This window comes from Centruroides sculpturatus, unplaced genomic scaffold (genome assembly GCF_000671375.1).
Source record: "Centruroides sculpturatus isolate CEXI.00-Female unplaced genomic scaffold, Cexi_2.0 scaffold624, whole genome shotgun sequence".
Classification (NCBI taxonomy): Eukaryota; Metazoa; Arthropoda; class Arachnida; order Scorpiones; family Buthidae; genus Centruroides; species Centruroides sculpturatus.
This window is the reverse complement of record NW_019384988.1, coordinates 212,344-227,639: the sequence shown is the minus strand read 5'-3', so window position 1 is coordinate 227,639 and position 15,296 is coordinate 212,344. Positions and strand designations below refer to the sequence as shown.

The 15,296-nt window shown below is 32.2% G+C and overlaps 1 protein-coding gene across 1 annotated transcript in view; it reads left to right on the top strand.

Annotated features, from left to right (window-relative positions):
* Nucleotides 1-15,296, top strand: part of LOC111632948 (WD repeat-containing protein 6-like) — a 56,998-nt gene that overhangs the window by 694 nt on the left and 41,008 nt on the right. The window contains exons 2-6 of the mRNA XM_023377468.1: nt 1,553-1,651; nt 3,625-3,706; nt 3,786-3,968; nt 6,561-6,708; nt 7,253-7,498. Of these exons, the coding sequence (XP_023233236.1) occupies nt 1,553-1,651; nt 3,625-3,706; nt 3,786-3,968; nt 6,561-6,708; nt 7,253-7,498 (758 nt within the window). The remainder of the gene's footprint in view (nt 1-1,552; nt 1,652-3,624; nt 3,707-3,785; nt 3,969-6,560; nt 6,709-7,252; nt 7,499-15,296) is intronic.

Sequence of the window (15,296 nt, the reverse complement as noted above, 5' to 3'; positions counted from 1 at the left end):
AAAAATACAAAAAAGTTTATTTACTTGCTTGGTTGATGCAGGTTACAATTTCGTTTTTTTATTACTAGAGGAATTAGATGTATTTTTACCAATCAATTTCATTTTAAACCACATTTTCATTATATACTTTGATAGCTGGCATTTAAAGGCTTATTTGTAAAAATTTTGTTTGATTCTGTACAATTTTTTTCTTTCGGTGTCTCATGAAATATGGTAAATTGAATGCATTATTTTCAGCATATTTTGCTTTTTTATTACCAAAAATTCAAAATGCTATTCAAGCAAGAAAAAAATTGTGGTACATATATGGAGAAGATGTGTTGATAGAAAGACAGTGCCAAAACTGGTTTACAAAATTTTGTTCTGACAATTTCAATATTGAAGATGCACCGCATTCTGGATGGCTAGTTGAAGCCAAAGAAAAACAAAATAAAGGTACTGATTGAAGCAAACTGTTGAATAACAACACATCAAATCACTAAGAGATTAAATTTGATGAATTGAACCGTTTATGATTACTTGAAATGAATTGGTTTAGTTTCAAAGCTCTATGTGGGTTCCACATGTTCTTAAAGAGAGATGCTCTCTGGTGGGATTTTAAGAAAAAATTTTTTTTTTTTGAGATTTTACCAGACAATTTAGCAATTGATTCAAAAGTGTACTGCCATCAAGTAAACAAATTGAATAATATCATCAAACAGAAAAGGCCAGAATTGGTCAACAAAACAAGTGTAGTGTTTTACCATGATAATGCCAAATTTCTCACAAGTTTGGTCTTGTCAGAAACTGTTACAGCTTAGATGGGATGTGCTATCACACCAACCATATTTGTCAGATCAGGCACCTCAGATTATTACTTGTTCCAGTCTTTACAAAATTTTTTAAACCATAAGACGTTTATTTGAAATGAAAATGTCAAAAATTACTTGGATCCGTTTTTTGTAAGCAAACATCAAAACTTTTATAAACATGGAATCATGCTACTACCAGAAACGATGGCAACAGGTATTTGACCAAAATGGTCAATATATAATTCAATAAAATATTTATTTATTATAAAAATATTGTTTTTTTTGCCAAGGAAAAAAACCAAAATTACTTTCCCAACAATCCAATAGAATTACTTGAATCATTACAAACTTCATTTTTTCCAAATTTTATGAATATTCTATGTTTATTAACATATGAAAACAGTCTGTAAAGATATATATAAGTAATTTGTTAAACTTATTATTTAACAATATACATATAATTTTATATAATAGAAATAATGTTTTGAAGCTAATTATTTTTTGCAATCAAAACTATTTTGCATAATTCTGACAACCACTAAATGGACTGATACTGATACTAAACTGAATTATTTCTATCAAAAGTTTTTTTTTTGTAAACTCAGTCCTCAAAGTTAGTAGATGCATTTTGTATAATTGATACTAATGAATTTATTAATGATATTCAATAAATTAATATGTATTAAATTAAAAATTTTGTAATTTAAAAAATATAGTAATATAAATATTTTGCACAATATTAATTGGGTAATTTATTTTAGGTGAAGGTCATACTCTGGAATTGTTTAATCTTTGTGATTTAATCTGTATTCAACGACTACAGATTTTTAAAAATTGTAACATTCATGGAATTGTGACAGGTAAGCATGATTGAATTACAGAATTGCATAGGAATTAGAATTAGTTTGGATAATACAATATATATCAATAGTATGAAGATTTTACAAAAAAATTTCTTTTGTCTTTGATTCAATTTTTTTAACAAACATTGGCATTTTTGTATGTAAACAACAACTCAACAAATCCAATTTTTGATTAACCTCTTAATGTGCAGACCTGAGATAACTCGGAGATGATACCGGGAAAAATGTGCAGACCCTGAGATGACTTGGCTGACAATACTGGCAGAAACACATCAACCTCAAGTTAACTTTAGCAAACATCAGATATAATATTAAATAATGTATCGCACATACACAAATAAATGTGGATAATGAAAAATAATCTTGAGAAAATCATAAACGTATAAAAGGATGGTTATTTTTTGTACTTGCATTTAATTTGAATAAATTTTGTAACTTGTCATAGTAGACTTATTCTGCATATTGACTTATATATTATATTAATATATATGAATTCAATCATTGTGTACTAATGCAAAAGAAGATAAAATTGTTTTTGATTAACTCATTTCTTGTTTGGCCTTATATGTATAAGTACTATACACAATTATGTTCCAATAATGATTTTTATGGATAAAATATAACTACATATTTTTTTTTGGATGTGAAGCAAAGTGTGCATTATGGCATGTCTTGCTTCTAGCAAAGCATTGCATTATCACATGTTTATGTCAATAAAAGCATAAAGGGACTAAAGCTAGATGATCTGCCAAATTATCAGACTATGATTAAGCTAATGATTTTTTGAGTTGTTGTTTATACAAATGCACACACCATGATAAAGCGATGACTGGCCGAGTGCCATGGAGGAGGTCCATGGACACTTAAAGTCATCTTCAGTTGGTACCACGAGTAATCTATACGGTTATATCTAAGTTAATAGTTTTAGAAGTGAAGATTAGATAGAGGTTCAGATAATTTGCAACATGTCTACACAGTAAGCAGAAGTTGCAGTTCAAGTCCTGTTCCACATCAATTATTTTCTTCCAGAAAGTCTAAATTAACTATTAAAATTATTACAAGATAATGACTTAACCACTTATCTGTAGACAAAATATTTCATATATAATTATTAACTTAGCCTAATCGTAGCCTGATAATTTGGCAGATTATCTGATTGACATTTTTATCTTTTAGAGTTATTACATGTTGAATTAATAAACTTAAAATAGCTAAACTTATTTTTTTTATTGATCAAGATCTTTTGAATGGTTTCCATATTCAGAATCAACTAAAAAACAAAAATAAATGAAAAAAACAGGTTAAATCTAGAAGCAAACTATTTCAAGTTTATTAATTTATTGAATGTGAAAAGTTGAAAAGTTAAATTTAAAATAAGTGATGTGTAAAATCACAATGTGTAAAATAAATTACACATTGTGATTTTTCTTTCATTATTTCTTTATAAAATTTAAAGTTTAGGGTAATTAAGAATTTTAGTTTAAATTCGTAATTTCATATTATATTTGTATATTAATTCAAACTCAATGACAAACTTTATTCTAGATGTACTAATTCTAAATAAACTTACATAAAAATAGAATAGTTTTCCTGTAAGTCTATTTAGCTTCTTTAGTTTGTAAAAATAATATCTTGCTAAAAAATTATAATTATAGTTTTTGAACACAGGGAAACACCTTATTAAATTTCATAAGATATTCATTTCAAAAGTATGTAGTTACAATGTCAATCGAATAATGTGATTAAATTAATGAATTAGCTGAAAATGTATAATTTTATATCTACATTATGTTTGAATATTTTCAATGATATTTTTAACATATTGAGACTTCAAATTTATAAAGTTAATTTTCTATAAACTATTTTTTGTAATATTGATAAAATTTATTTTAATACTTATTATAATTATTTAAATACAGTATTTTCTTTTAATGTAATAATTATAATAATTTTATTATTGGGGATTTCAGATTCATCATCAGAGAAATATCTTGCAATATATGGTGCTAAATCATTAGTAATTGCTAAACTTTTTAATGATGAGAATGTAAGGTAAAAAAAACATTAAGAATAATTAGATTTAAAATATGATTATAAAGACAGTTTATTTATATCAATTTTTTCTTTACAGGATTGAAATACTTAGTCCAGTTCAACAATTAGAAGATTGGATTTGGGATGTTCAATGGTTACATGATACTGAATTTAAAAATCAATGTTTAGCTGTTGCATTAGCTCATAATTCTGTAATTTGTTGGAACTGGAAGAATGAAAACAGTTTTTTAAAAGCAGAGGGCAGCGATAAGTGTATTTTGTATCTTTTTTCAAAAATTTTATTTTCACAATATTTAAGACTTAGTAATTAAAAATATACACTCACTGACCAATGAATTAGAAACAGCAGTTTAATATTTTACTGGACTTGTAGCTTGAATTACATCATTTTCTCAATTTAGCTTCGCTTTTACAATGTGCTGAAGTGCTTCTAAGTCCAATGCACACTAAGCAGTCACTAGATTTTCCTTTAGTTTGCTTAGATTTGACAAAAGTGGACTTTGCTGGCAGATCTGTCATTATAACATGTCCCATATGTTCTTGATGGGATAAAGATCTGGTCTCTGTAGTTACCAGGATAGGTGGAAAAAGTTGTCTTCGTGCTCACTGAACCACTGCTGAACAATTCTTGCATGATGGATAGTAGCATTGTCATTAAAGAAAGAGCTGCCATATACAGGGAAAAAATGCAGCATTGCAGGATGAACTTGATTGGCAACAATGTTCAGGTACTCATTGGAAGTCATCTGATCTTTCAGGAATCTATCTTTTTTCCATCCCAACAGAACATGCACCATACCATAACAATTTCACCAGAACATTGAGTTGTGTTAATGAGGCAAGCAGGGTCCATTGCTTCATGGGGCTCCCTCCAAACCATCTGTCTACTGTCAGTACAGAATAAGGTGTACCATGATTCATCTGACCACATTACTTTTTCCAGTCCTCAGATGTCCAATCATGGCACTCTTGGCATCATTGTAGATGAACTTTCCAGTTATTCACAGAAATCAGTGATTTTCATATAGGCCTACAACTGTTCATACTGATTCTTTTCAGTTCCCTGCACACAGTTTGGGTAGATAGGGTCAGGGATGGGATTTATTAAATTCTTCCATCAATTGCTACACAGAGAAAGTCTTTTTTTCCACACTAGCTTTTACAATGTCAGTTGCATTCCTGAATAACTGTTTTGGAGCTTAATTGTTTCTTTCAGACATCAACTGCAGGCTATTTTTCCATCAATTGAACACTCAGGATGTCTCACCTTTGGAAAAAACTAGTCAGCTCTACAGTTCTTGATATCATGGCTCCAACAAGACAGGCAGGCACCCACAATCAGCCTTTTTTGAAACTCTGTCAAGTCCTTTGTTTTTCCCATTTTCATAAACTTAATGATCATACTGACCAACAGCATTCTTAAATAGGAGCTTATGAACACATGGTAACTCACATGACTCAAGTGTTTTGCATATAAGCTGCAAAATTACATTTACTTAATATGCATGGGAGTTTGTAATTCATTGGCCAGTGAGTGTATGTATATGCACAGTACATACACACTGGGATGATCAAATGAAAAGCTTACTTGTAGGAGCTAGCTATTTTTGTTACTGTCCTGCTGTGCCAGAAGAAACACTTAAATCTTGAACATTTATTTACTATGGTCTTAAGAGATAACATTTGAAACTTATTAGAGAGGTTATGGCCAAAGTTTTCATCTCTAAAACATGAACGCCACCATCTTTCAAATTTCATTCATATTCATACACTAGAATCTCTTTATAAATTACAAGGATATAATAACAGTGTTTTAAAGCAAAATTTATAAGATTTTATTCAAATAAATACATTTAAGTTTGATATTCTTTATTTATTAGGGGAAGAAAAGAAACTAGAAAGACATTCACTTATCAATGTGTACTTCCTTAGATGCTTTCAAAAATTACATAGTATTTGAATTTTATATATTCAAGTTTTCTATTTCTGAAATGTTTCTAAAAGCTTAAAACACATTCCTTCTCAATAATGCAAAATTTGATTTAATAGTTTAATTCAGGATGCTAAGCTGCAGCAAATAATTTAATGTCTTAAAAAAATTGTATTTAAATTCATCAATAATAATAATGTTTTTACAATTTTGTTTACATTCTATTCTTTTTTACTTTTCCAGATGTTACAGAATGTAACATAGGGAAAATATGGTGATTAATCAAATTTTGACCTGAGTTTTTCATTCTTGACATTTTTACACTCAAAGAGCAAAAATGTAAAAAAAATCTTACAAAATTTTGTGCGCGTCTGTCAGCATCTATTTTGCATTATCTCAAGACTGGATAAACTAAAAATTTTGAAACTTGGCAGGACTATTTCTATATATATAGGGCATTAATACTATTAAATTTTGGTGGTTAAAGGTCAAAGGGGCAATAGATGGGAGATGTGTCATATCTCGAGTGGGGTTGGACTTAATAAAAATTTTACTCATTATTGACATTTACAATTTTTTTAAAAACTCATTACTATGTTCTTTTTATAATAATTAATAATATAAAACTTATTTTTTAATAACATCTCATAACAGATGGCACCACATACAATTTTAACCTTCAGCTAGTGTCATGGTATTTTATTTAAATTTAAATATTATTTTGAATGGAGATTTTTATCATAATTTAACAAAATTACTCTTGTTATTATTTAAATTTTATATTGTAGTATAATTGAAAATTATTAGCCTTTCTAATGTTCTCCTTAGCCTCCTGTTTGAATGCTAGGAAGGTCAAGCAACAACCCTTCCTAGCCTCCTTTTATGTTTGGATTATTTTTGATTTCCTTAATATGACAATAGATACTGTGGAAAACTGATTGGCAAGCATTTGAAAAATTTAATTTTTGCAGCTGGAACTGTATTTAAAGAGGTGGTTATTTGGGCACCATGTGATATTTCTAATAATATGAATACAGTGAAACCTCTTCATAGATTACAGGGGCATGAGGTAAGGTTACTAAAGAATTTGAAATATAATAAGAAATGTTTATAAAATGTAATTATATTTTACTGTCAAAAAGTTCAGTACTATGTATATACAACAATACTTTTTTTTAAATTACTTAAATAAATAAAACACCAATAAGTAGTTTCACTTTTATTATTAAAATCATCTTTAGGTTATGATAGTCAAATCATAGATCAGAATCAATACAAAAATTTTAATGTGTAATAAAAATGATAGTATTCATTAATTTTTAATTTATTTAGATAATTTAAGAAAAAGTATTTTTTATAAATAGACAAATAAAGATAGTAATGTGTAATAATTGCAGAAGTAAATATATTAAATATTGTATACAGTGTTTAAAATCAAAGTCAGACTTTGATTATCAAATAAAATTTGTGAGTAAATATTTCTTTATGGTAAAATTAATTATTGTGTTACAATTGAATTATATTTTAATTATGCAGTTATATATTATTATTAATTAATGCTTTCTACAATTTACATTTCACTTTAATTTTTATTTAACATTTTTTATATGTAGGGGATTATATTTTCTATCACGTTTAATTCAAAACTTAGGAAACTTTCAACAACATCCGATGATCGTGTTGTAAGAATTTGGAAATTTTGTACTACTACTAAACATCTAGATCATTTTAATGATATAAATTTATCTCTCAAAGAATGGAAAGATGGATATTTTGAATTACTTCATAATTTCTATGGACATGAAGCTAGAGTTTGGACAGCAGCATTATTACCTTATTGTGTCCTTAGTGTTGGAGAAGTAAGTTTACATCTAATTCAGTTATGTTTAAAACATTCACTTCCAATATAAAAACCAATCATTCAGCTATGTATTTATAATAACCATTCATAACCATATAATCATTTCATATTTTAATATGGTAGATCCCCCTATAAGACGGTAGATACGTTCCGTTCTTTATGAATGTGATTTTGTAGGAATCACAGCCCGACACGTGTGAAGTTTACGGACTACGGCTGTTTGAAAGGTTTTCTTCCATAAAATTAATCGATTCTAGACTAATCCGACTCAACATTTCCAAAATACGTATATTTATTTTGGAAATAATCCGTATAAACTAAGCTATAAACAAAAAATTGTAGGATTACTTACCGAGTGTGCACCATTCGACGTCGCCGTTGCTCAAGCTTGTTTTCATCGTGGAATAGCTCAGCAAACCGTGGCCGTGATTTTTGATGTTATTTTTCTGCGAAAACTTCGCTGAACTTTGGAGACATCATTAATATAAATAATTTTTATCGCCGTTGAATAAGAAATGTTTCTTTCACAAGAAATGTATAAAATTACAGTACTGTATTAGACTTACGGAACCCTAATTTACATACTGTACAGATGATAGTTCGCCTAAACTCTCCATAGCATGGCGCCAGGCGGCGGAAAGCATATATATAATTATAATAAAGTTACAATAAATTAATATATAATTATATATACAGTACCTAATTTATATATAATTAATATATAATTATATGTACAGTACCTAATTTGTATATAATTATATGTACAGACGAAACTAAACTCAATTTACCTGCTTAAACGTCTGTAGCGTGGCACTACGGACGGCGGGAAAGTAGTTCGGCTGCCTGATGACGTTTTACGTAATTATAGGAGTTTTTTTATCATTGTGTATGGATACCGCCACAATTTTTTCGCCGTCTTATAGGAATCGTAATTATAGGAACCAGTCTTATAGGGGGATCTACTGTATTTAACTTTTTCCAGGGATTAACACAACATAAACACAAGATACATTTTAAAAGTAAAATTGACTTGTGCACAAAAGTGAAAATACATAATTGTGTCAGTGAATGCTGATTGGCTAGATTTCTTTTTTCTTAGGTCGAGTTCTATATTATACAAGCATAATAATCTTCTATTTTGAATCTCAACATTCAGTTAACCAATTATTGATAAATTTGTTTGCCTAAAATAATTCATTAATGTTTATTTTGTAAACTTATCTTTTATTTTAAAAGTTATTAATTAAATTATTAATGATTTAAATAATAATTTTAAAATAAGAAAAACTGTGTTTTCTTGTTTCTTTTATTAAGTTACTAAAATTTGAAAGTAATATTCTGAAATATAAAAATGAAATCCAAATATATTTTAAAAATGCATTGAAATGAAAGTAATTAATATATTGTGATTCACAGTTAAAATGTTCTGACTTTTCATAATCCAATGAATATAATCATTATAGAATATGGAAAGAATGATTATAATCTCTGTGGTGCTTCTTTCAAGTCAAGAGCTTTGAAGGAGTACCACAGTAGTCATCTTAACAATCCCAGCGAGGATCATATTGAGAGAACTGCATGGCTGACTCTTGGGTATCTCTTTGAAGAGAACAAGGGTTCCTGATTGCCATACAAGACCAGATCATACATACAAGAAACTACAGAAGACACAACATTCACAGATGGCACTTGTAAGAAATGCTATATTATGCATGAGACTATACAACGTTACATTGGATTACAAGCTTTTAACACAAACTGACTACTTAGGCTACATTGATATAATCAAATGGCAAATATAATATGCTAAAGCTTGCATGTAATCATAAACTTATAACATTCAGGAACCATACTACAGTAAATGCGTACGACTAGTATACATGCAAAATTCGAATTTTGTCATTCAGAGGTATATGTTTTTTTTTCAACTTCTATGTCTAGATGTAAACTTGTATAAATCATGTGATAATGCAGGTTTTGCTAACACAATTTCCTATAACACGTAATGTATAGCCCACATTGTACGAGACTCCACTGTACAAATACATAACTCAGACAGTCATGAAAAACAACACAGAAAATATACTGTAACTGAGTCATAATCACAAACAATACAATATATCACAATAGACCAGACATCACATTTATTGACAAACAAAACAAAATTGCACCCAACATAGACATAGCTGTACCAAACATCTACAACATACAAAATATACACACTAAAAAAATTATAAATATTCAACTTGTTTTTAAAAATTATAGATAAAACTAGTTTGAAAGTTGTAATTTATGCCAGTTTATTAATTTAGTTAATACTTATAAATACATATTCTTGAATAAGAAAAATTAACTCAAATTCACATGTCTATGAAATATAGCATTTGTGAAGAATGGTTGAAGTATGTGTTGTGCCAAGAGCCCTTTGTAGAAGTATTGTACCATATACCTTACAGCAAAGTCTTGAAATATTAGGTCTTTACAACAACACACATGTCACACTGTAGATGGGTGCTGTACTAAACACGTCTCATAGGAATTTCTTAAACACTTATTTATATTTAATACATAAAAATATAAATACGACTTTTAAACAAAGTTAAAAACTTTGTGTCTGTCCTTCCTTTTCGCCGTTTTTCACCATCAGCAATCCTTTAAAAAAGTTCACAAAATTACGGAGGCGACCTTTCCTTTGAGGCTACTACCTCCGCAAGAAAATGTAAAAATAGGTAGAGCGTCCTCTGGTGTTTTTGCCACATTCACAATAATACATTTTAAGTAAAAATAAAATTCATGGCCGGCGTTATTTACATTTAATACATAAAAATATAAATACGACTTTTAAACAAAGTTAAAAACTTTGTGTCTGTCCTTCCTTTTCGCCGTTTTTCACCATCAGCAATCCTTTAAAAAAGTTCACAAAATTNGCTCTACCTATTTTTACATTTTCTTGCGGAGGTAGTAGCCTCAAAGGAAAGGTCGTCTCCGTAATTTTGTGAACTTTTTTAAAGGATTGCTGATGGTGAAAAACGGCGAAAAGGAAGGACAGACACAAAGTTTTTAACTTTGTTTAAAAGTCGTATTTATATTTTTATGTATTAAATGTAAATAACGCCGGCCATGAATTTTATTTTTACTTAAAACTTATTTATATGTTGTTTATGTATGTATCAAATATTTTTTTTTCCTGTAGTTTAGACCAAAGCCTTGACTTTGGTCTAGCAAAGCATCCAGGTATCGGTATGTATGCTATACAGCAGGGGTGGCCAACTTTGTATACATAAGATCTACTTTTTATCTTAAAAATGTGTTGCAATAGACTTGTTCTCATTGGCATAGTCTAAGTGGATTGGGGAGGTGTGAAATACATACTATGTTTAGATGGGTAAGAAACGCCACAATTTAATTTAAAACATGAAAAAAAGGTACTTACATTTTAAACAGAAGACAAATTGAGACTCAACGTTGTCACTTTCAGGACCACCACTTCATTCTTCCTCTCTCTACCGTGTCCGACCTACTCTCTCTGTCCCTCTTACCACCTTTCTTTTTTTTTTTTGGTTTTATGACCCTTTATCTACATTTCTTATTTTCCTTTTACAACTGTATGCAAATGGATTGCACACGGACTGATGAAACCGCATCTGAGGGAGGACACGGAGGTCCGATATCACTACAGTTGTGTTTATGCGTTGTGTTCAGTTACAAGTGTAACACATTAAGTCAAGACACTGCAATCAATCAACTTGTTGGCCACCCCTGCTATACAAGATACACTCTGCCAACAATGTAATAATAATAATAATAATAATAACACAACAACAACTTTCCCGTAGTCATCACCTGGTCGTGGTGGAAGAGCCCAGTAATTTTACTGATCCATAGGGCAATCCAGGCTGGAGCACAAGCTTCTGGTAGGGACACCCATGCCAGTAAGGTCTATGGGGAGAAATGAAGCTAAGAGTGACCACACACCCACATTCTGTGGAGATAATCATTATGGTAGTAACCAGATCTAAGTATGATACCGGCTCGGACGTCGCCCGGGTTAACAAGGTCCGCGTTCGTGGGTTAGGCAGAGGCTCACGTTCGAAAAATAGGCTCCAGTCTCCCTTGGTTACCGGTGGCGAAAGCAGCGCCGGCCCAAGCATGGCTACTGCAATGCCCTCAACAGATGTGAGGAATCAACCTAGCCTTGGTGTTTCTGTGGCAATGCATCCACAGACCACAAAGGCTGGAAAACCACGCCAACGGATGAAATGGACAACAGAAATGAACGAGTTTATCATCCGCACTTACTACACCATCACAAGACTCGAAACAAACATGACAGCATACAGACAACAACTACACCACATATTCACACAACAATATCCTCACCTCACTGTCACCGAACAAAGGGTTGTTGATCAAAAACGAACAATTATACACAACAACCTTATCCCACAAACAACACTTGAACTTATCAAACAACAGGTTGCTGATCAAATACATCAACAGACAGAAACATTTAACATTAATGAAGATCACGTAACCTGTCAGGATAATACAGCAACAAGCACTGATTACAGCACACACACAACAAGTACCACTAATGATACTGCAGGCACTTCCCCATCCATCACTGATAACATAGACATAGAATTAGTTAATACGCTCTCACTTATATTTCAGGAAACAATCATTAAATATACTGGTACAGATCCCACACAAAGACCACGAATACCAAAAATCAACACGTCAAAGGCAGTAGGAAAAACACTAGATTATGTAAACACTCACTTACTACCAAACTACATTAATTCAATTTCTACACTTACAGACATTCATACATTAGTTTATGCTGGGGCAGTCACAGTAGTAACACACCATGGACTGAAAATACACTCACAGACAGACGCACACAAAACACAATTCTATCATAAGCCTGCCTGGCAGAGAAGAATAGAAACACAAATAAATGACATTAGACAGCAATTAGGCAGGCTGACACAATACACTAAAAACAACATAACACTGTGAGATCTGGAATTTTGTTAATCTAAAAATTTAATTATTTTACTTCTATTATATAACGGATTGGGGGAAAAAAATGATCTTAGTTGAGAACATTTGAAACTCTCCTTTCATATATACAAGGTGTGTTCAAAAAGTATCGGACCTTTGGTCGGCAAAAATAAATTTATTGATTTTGATGTACAAAACCCTAATCCCCTTCAAAGTAGTCTCCTTGGTAATGTATACACTTTTCCCAGCGTTCCTGTCATTGCTGGAAACACTGCTGGAATGCATCTTTTGGAATGGCCATCAGCCGGTCTGTCGGATTTTGCACAATGTCTTCTCTCGACTAAATTTGGGTTCCTTTTAGTGGCATTTTCAGCTTGGAAAATAGCCAAAAGTCACACGGAGCCATGTCGGGAGAGTACGGAGCGTGACGAACCACAGGAGTGTTATGTTTGGCGACGAAAACCCGAATCAGATGCACAGAATGGGCGGATGCGTTATCACGATAGAGCTGCCAAGTTTTGATCGACCACAGATTCGGTCGTTTGCGTCGCACAGCATCGGAAAGACGACGAAGGACCTCCTGGTAGTACTCCTTTGCGATGGTTTGGCCTTGTGGTGCGTACTCATGACACACCACCCCACGAGAGTCGAAAAAACTGTCAACATGACTTTTGATATTTCTGCGGACCTGCCGCGCTTTTTTTGGCCTCAAGGATCATCCCCGAAAGCCTGCTGAATCTTGTGAATGGTTTACGCTCGGGTATCTTTAAGGTTTTTGGCAAAATTTGATGTAATATCGCTGCTCACGTTGTTCAGTCATTTTTCCAGCTTAGTGGAATTCGACGAGAGCGCACTACATGACCTCACTCATAGGCCGATTGCCAACGACTGACGCTTCCTGCAGGCAGGAAAAAATTCAGGGCTGTGCATGACTGTCCCCTCCACAACTCCATCGAAGGAGGCCTCTCGCGCATCATTGGTTTACGCGGAAAAAAAAGGGTCCAATACTTTTTGAACAGACCTTGTATCAACATTCTATTGTTCCCACACAGCCTTCAGCTCGACTTGCACAAAAGTTTATAGTTAGCATCCAAATTTCATCATTTGTTTTGGGTCCCGGGAACAGCTATAACCTTTATCTCCTATAACAACCAATCATGTGACTGATTTTCCCAGCAAAAAGCTATAAAAGATGCTTCCTTTCCCCTCTCTGGGAAGTCTCTTAACGAAAGCCGGACCGATGTCATCGGATTCTGTCAAGTTGAATCTCCGAACCCGCCATAAATTCCGAAGCTCCAACATTGATACTGTCCTTTGCCACAGTCGCAAACTTTTATACTTGTGCCAATTTGGATTACCCTAAAAAACCCACATGTTGGATATTTTTGTGCCATTAATGAACTCAAATCTTTGTGAAAACCTACAAAGAGGTATGAAAACCCATGTAAACTTTCTTGAGCCTTTAGGCATTTTAACGTCAAGATTAGTGTTTATAGTTTTGTCGATCTTGTGTAGTGGAAATAAACTTGTTTTATTTGTTAAACGGTATACTCCTTTACTGGTATACTGCCTACGCCTTATCATTGACCCCAATTACTCACCCTCCACTTGACCGACATAGAGCAGAAGTCCCGACTCTCGGGACCAGAAATCGTAGCATAGCCATCTTGACAAGTGGCCAGAAAGGGAGGTCCGACCATCCCCGACTTCCCTGGCGGTTCACAACACCCAAATTAAAGAAACAACTCAAAAACATTTTCAAGAAAATCAAAACACACACAAAACACAAACATCACAACACACACATTACAGAATACATCGATACACTAAAACAAAAACTCACAGCCAAAGCACATAGACTCAAACGATACAAAACAGGCACACTACGAAAACAACAAGATAAATTATTCACAAACAACTTCTACAGACAAGTCAGTACTAAAACAAACACTGATACAAAGCATAGTGGCACACCAACAGAAGAAGAACTCACAACTTATTGGTCTTCTCTTTGGTCCAATGTTGTTACACACAATGCTAATGCAGTCTAAATCGAGGAGGAGAACAGAAACATGCACAACATATCAACTATGCCCTGTGTTGAAATAAACATACACAACATCCACTATGCTGTTAACAGAACACACAACTGGACACCTGGTATTAGCAACATTCACAATTTCTGGTACAAAAAGTTTACATCACTGCACCAGGAACTAGCTAAACATCTAACACACATCATAGTCAATCCACAAGACATGCCAAAATTTCTTACTCAGGGCATCACCTACATGAAACCTAAAAACAACACCACCACAGACCCCACACAATACAGACCAATTACATGTCTTCCAACACTACAAATTATTGATATCCTGTATCACAAACAAAATATACAAACACTAGTAGCCCGGGACGCCCCCTAGTGGGCGTTCTTTACAAATTTCCATGAGGCACGGTTCCTTTGACTTTTTTGTTCCTATCAATATGCTGTACAGCTCTGTTAAAGTCCCAATGGTAAGATTTACCCTCCGAATGAAGAGGTGGCGACCCCCCCAAACTGTAGCCCCTGTGCGAACAATAAAGTTAAAGGAACCATACCCCTACTCGTGATCCTTCGCGAGATATAAGCCCCTGAAATAATAAATTCCTATTACAAATATACTGAATTATTTATATTGTTATATTGACCAAATAATAATTTATGGGCCAAATGAATAATAATAATTCATATTGTTAATTTAAATAAGAATTAAAATTGTTAATTTGAATGTTTGAAATATGACACA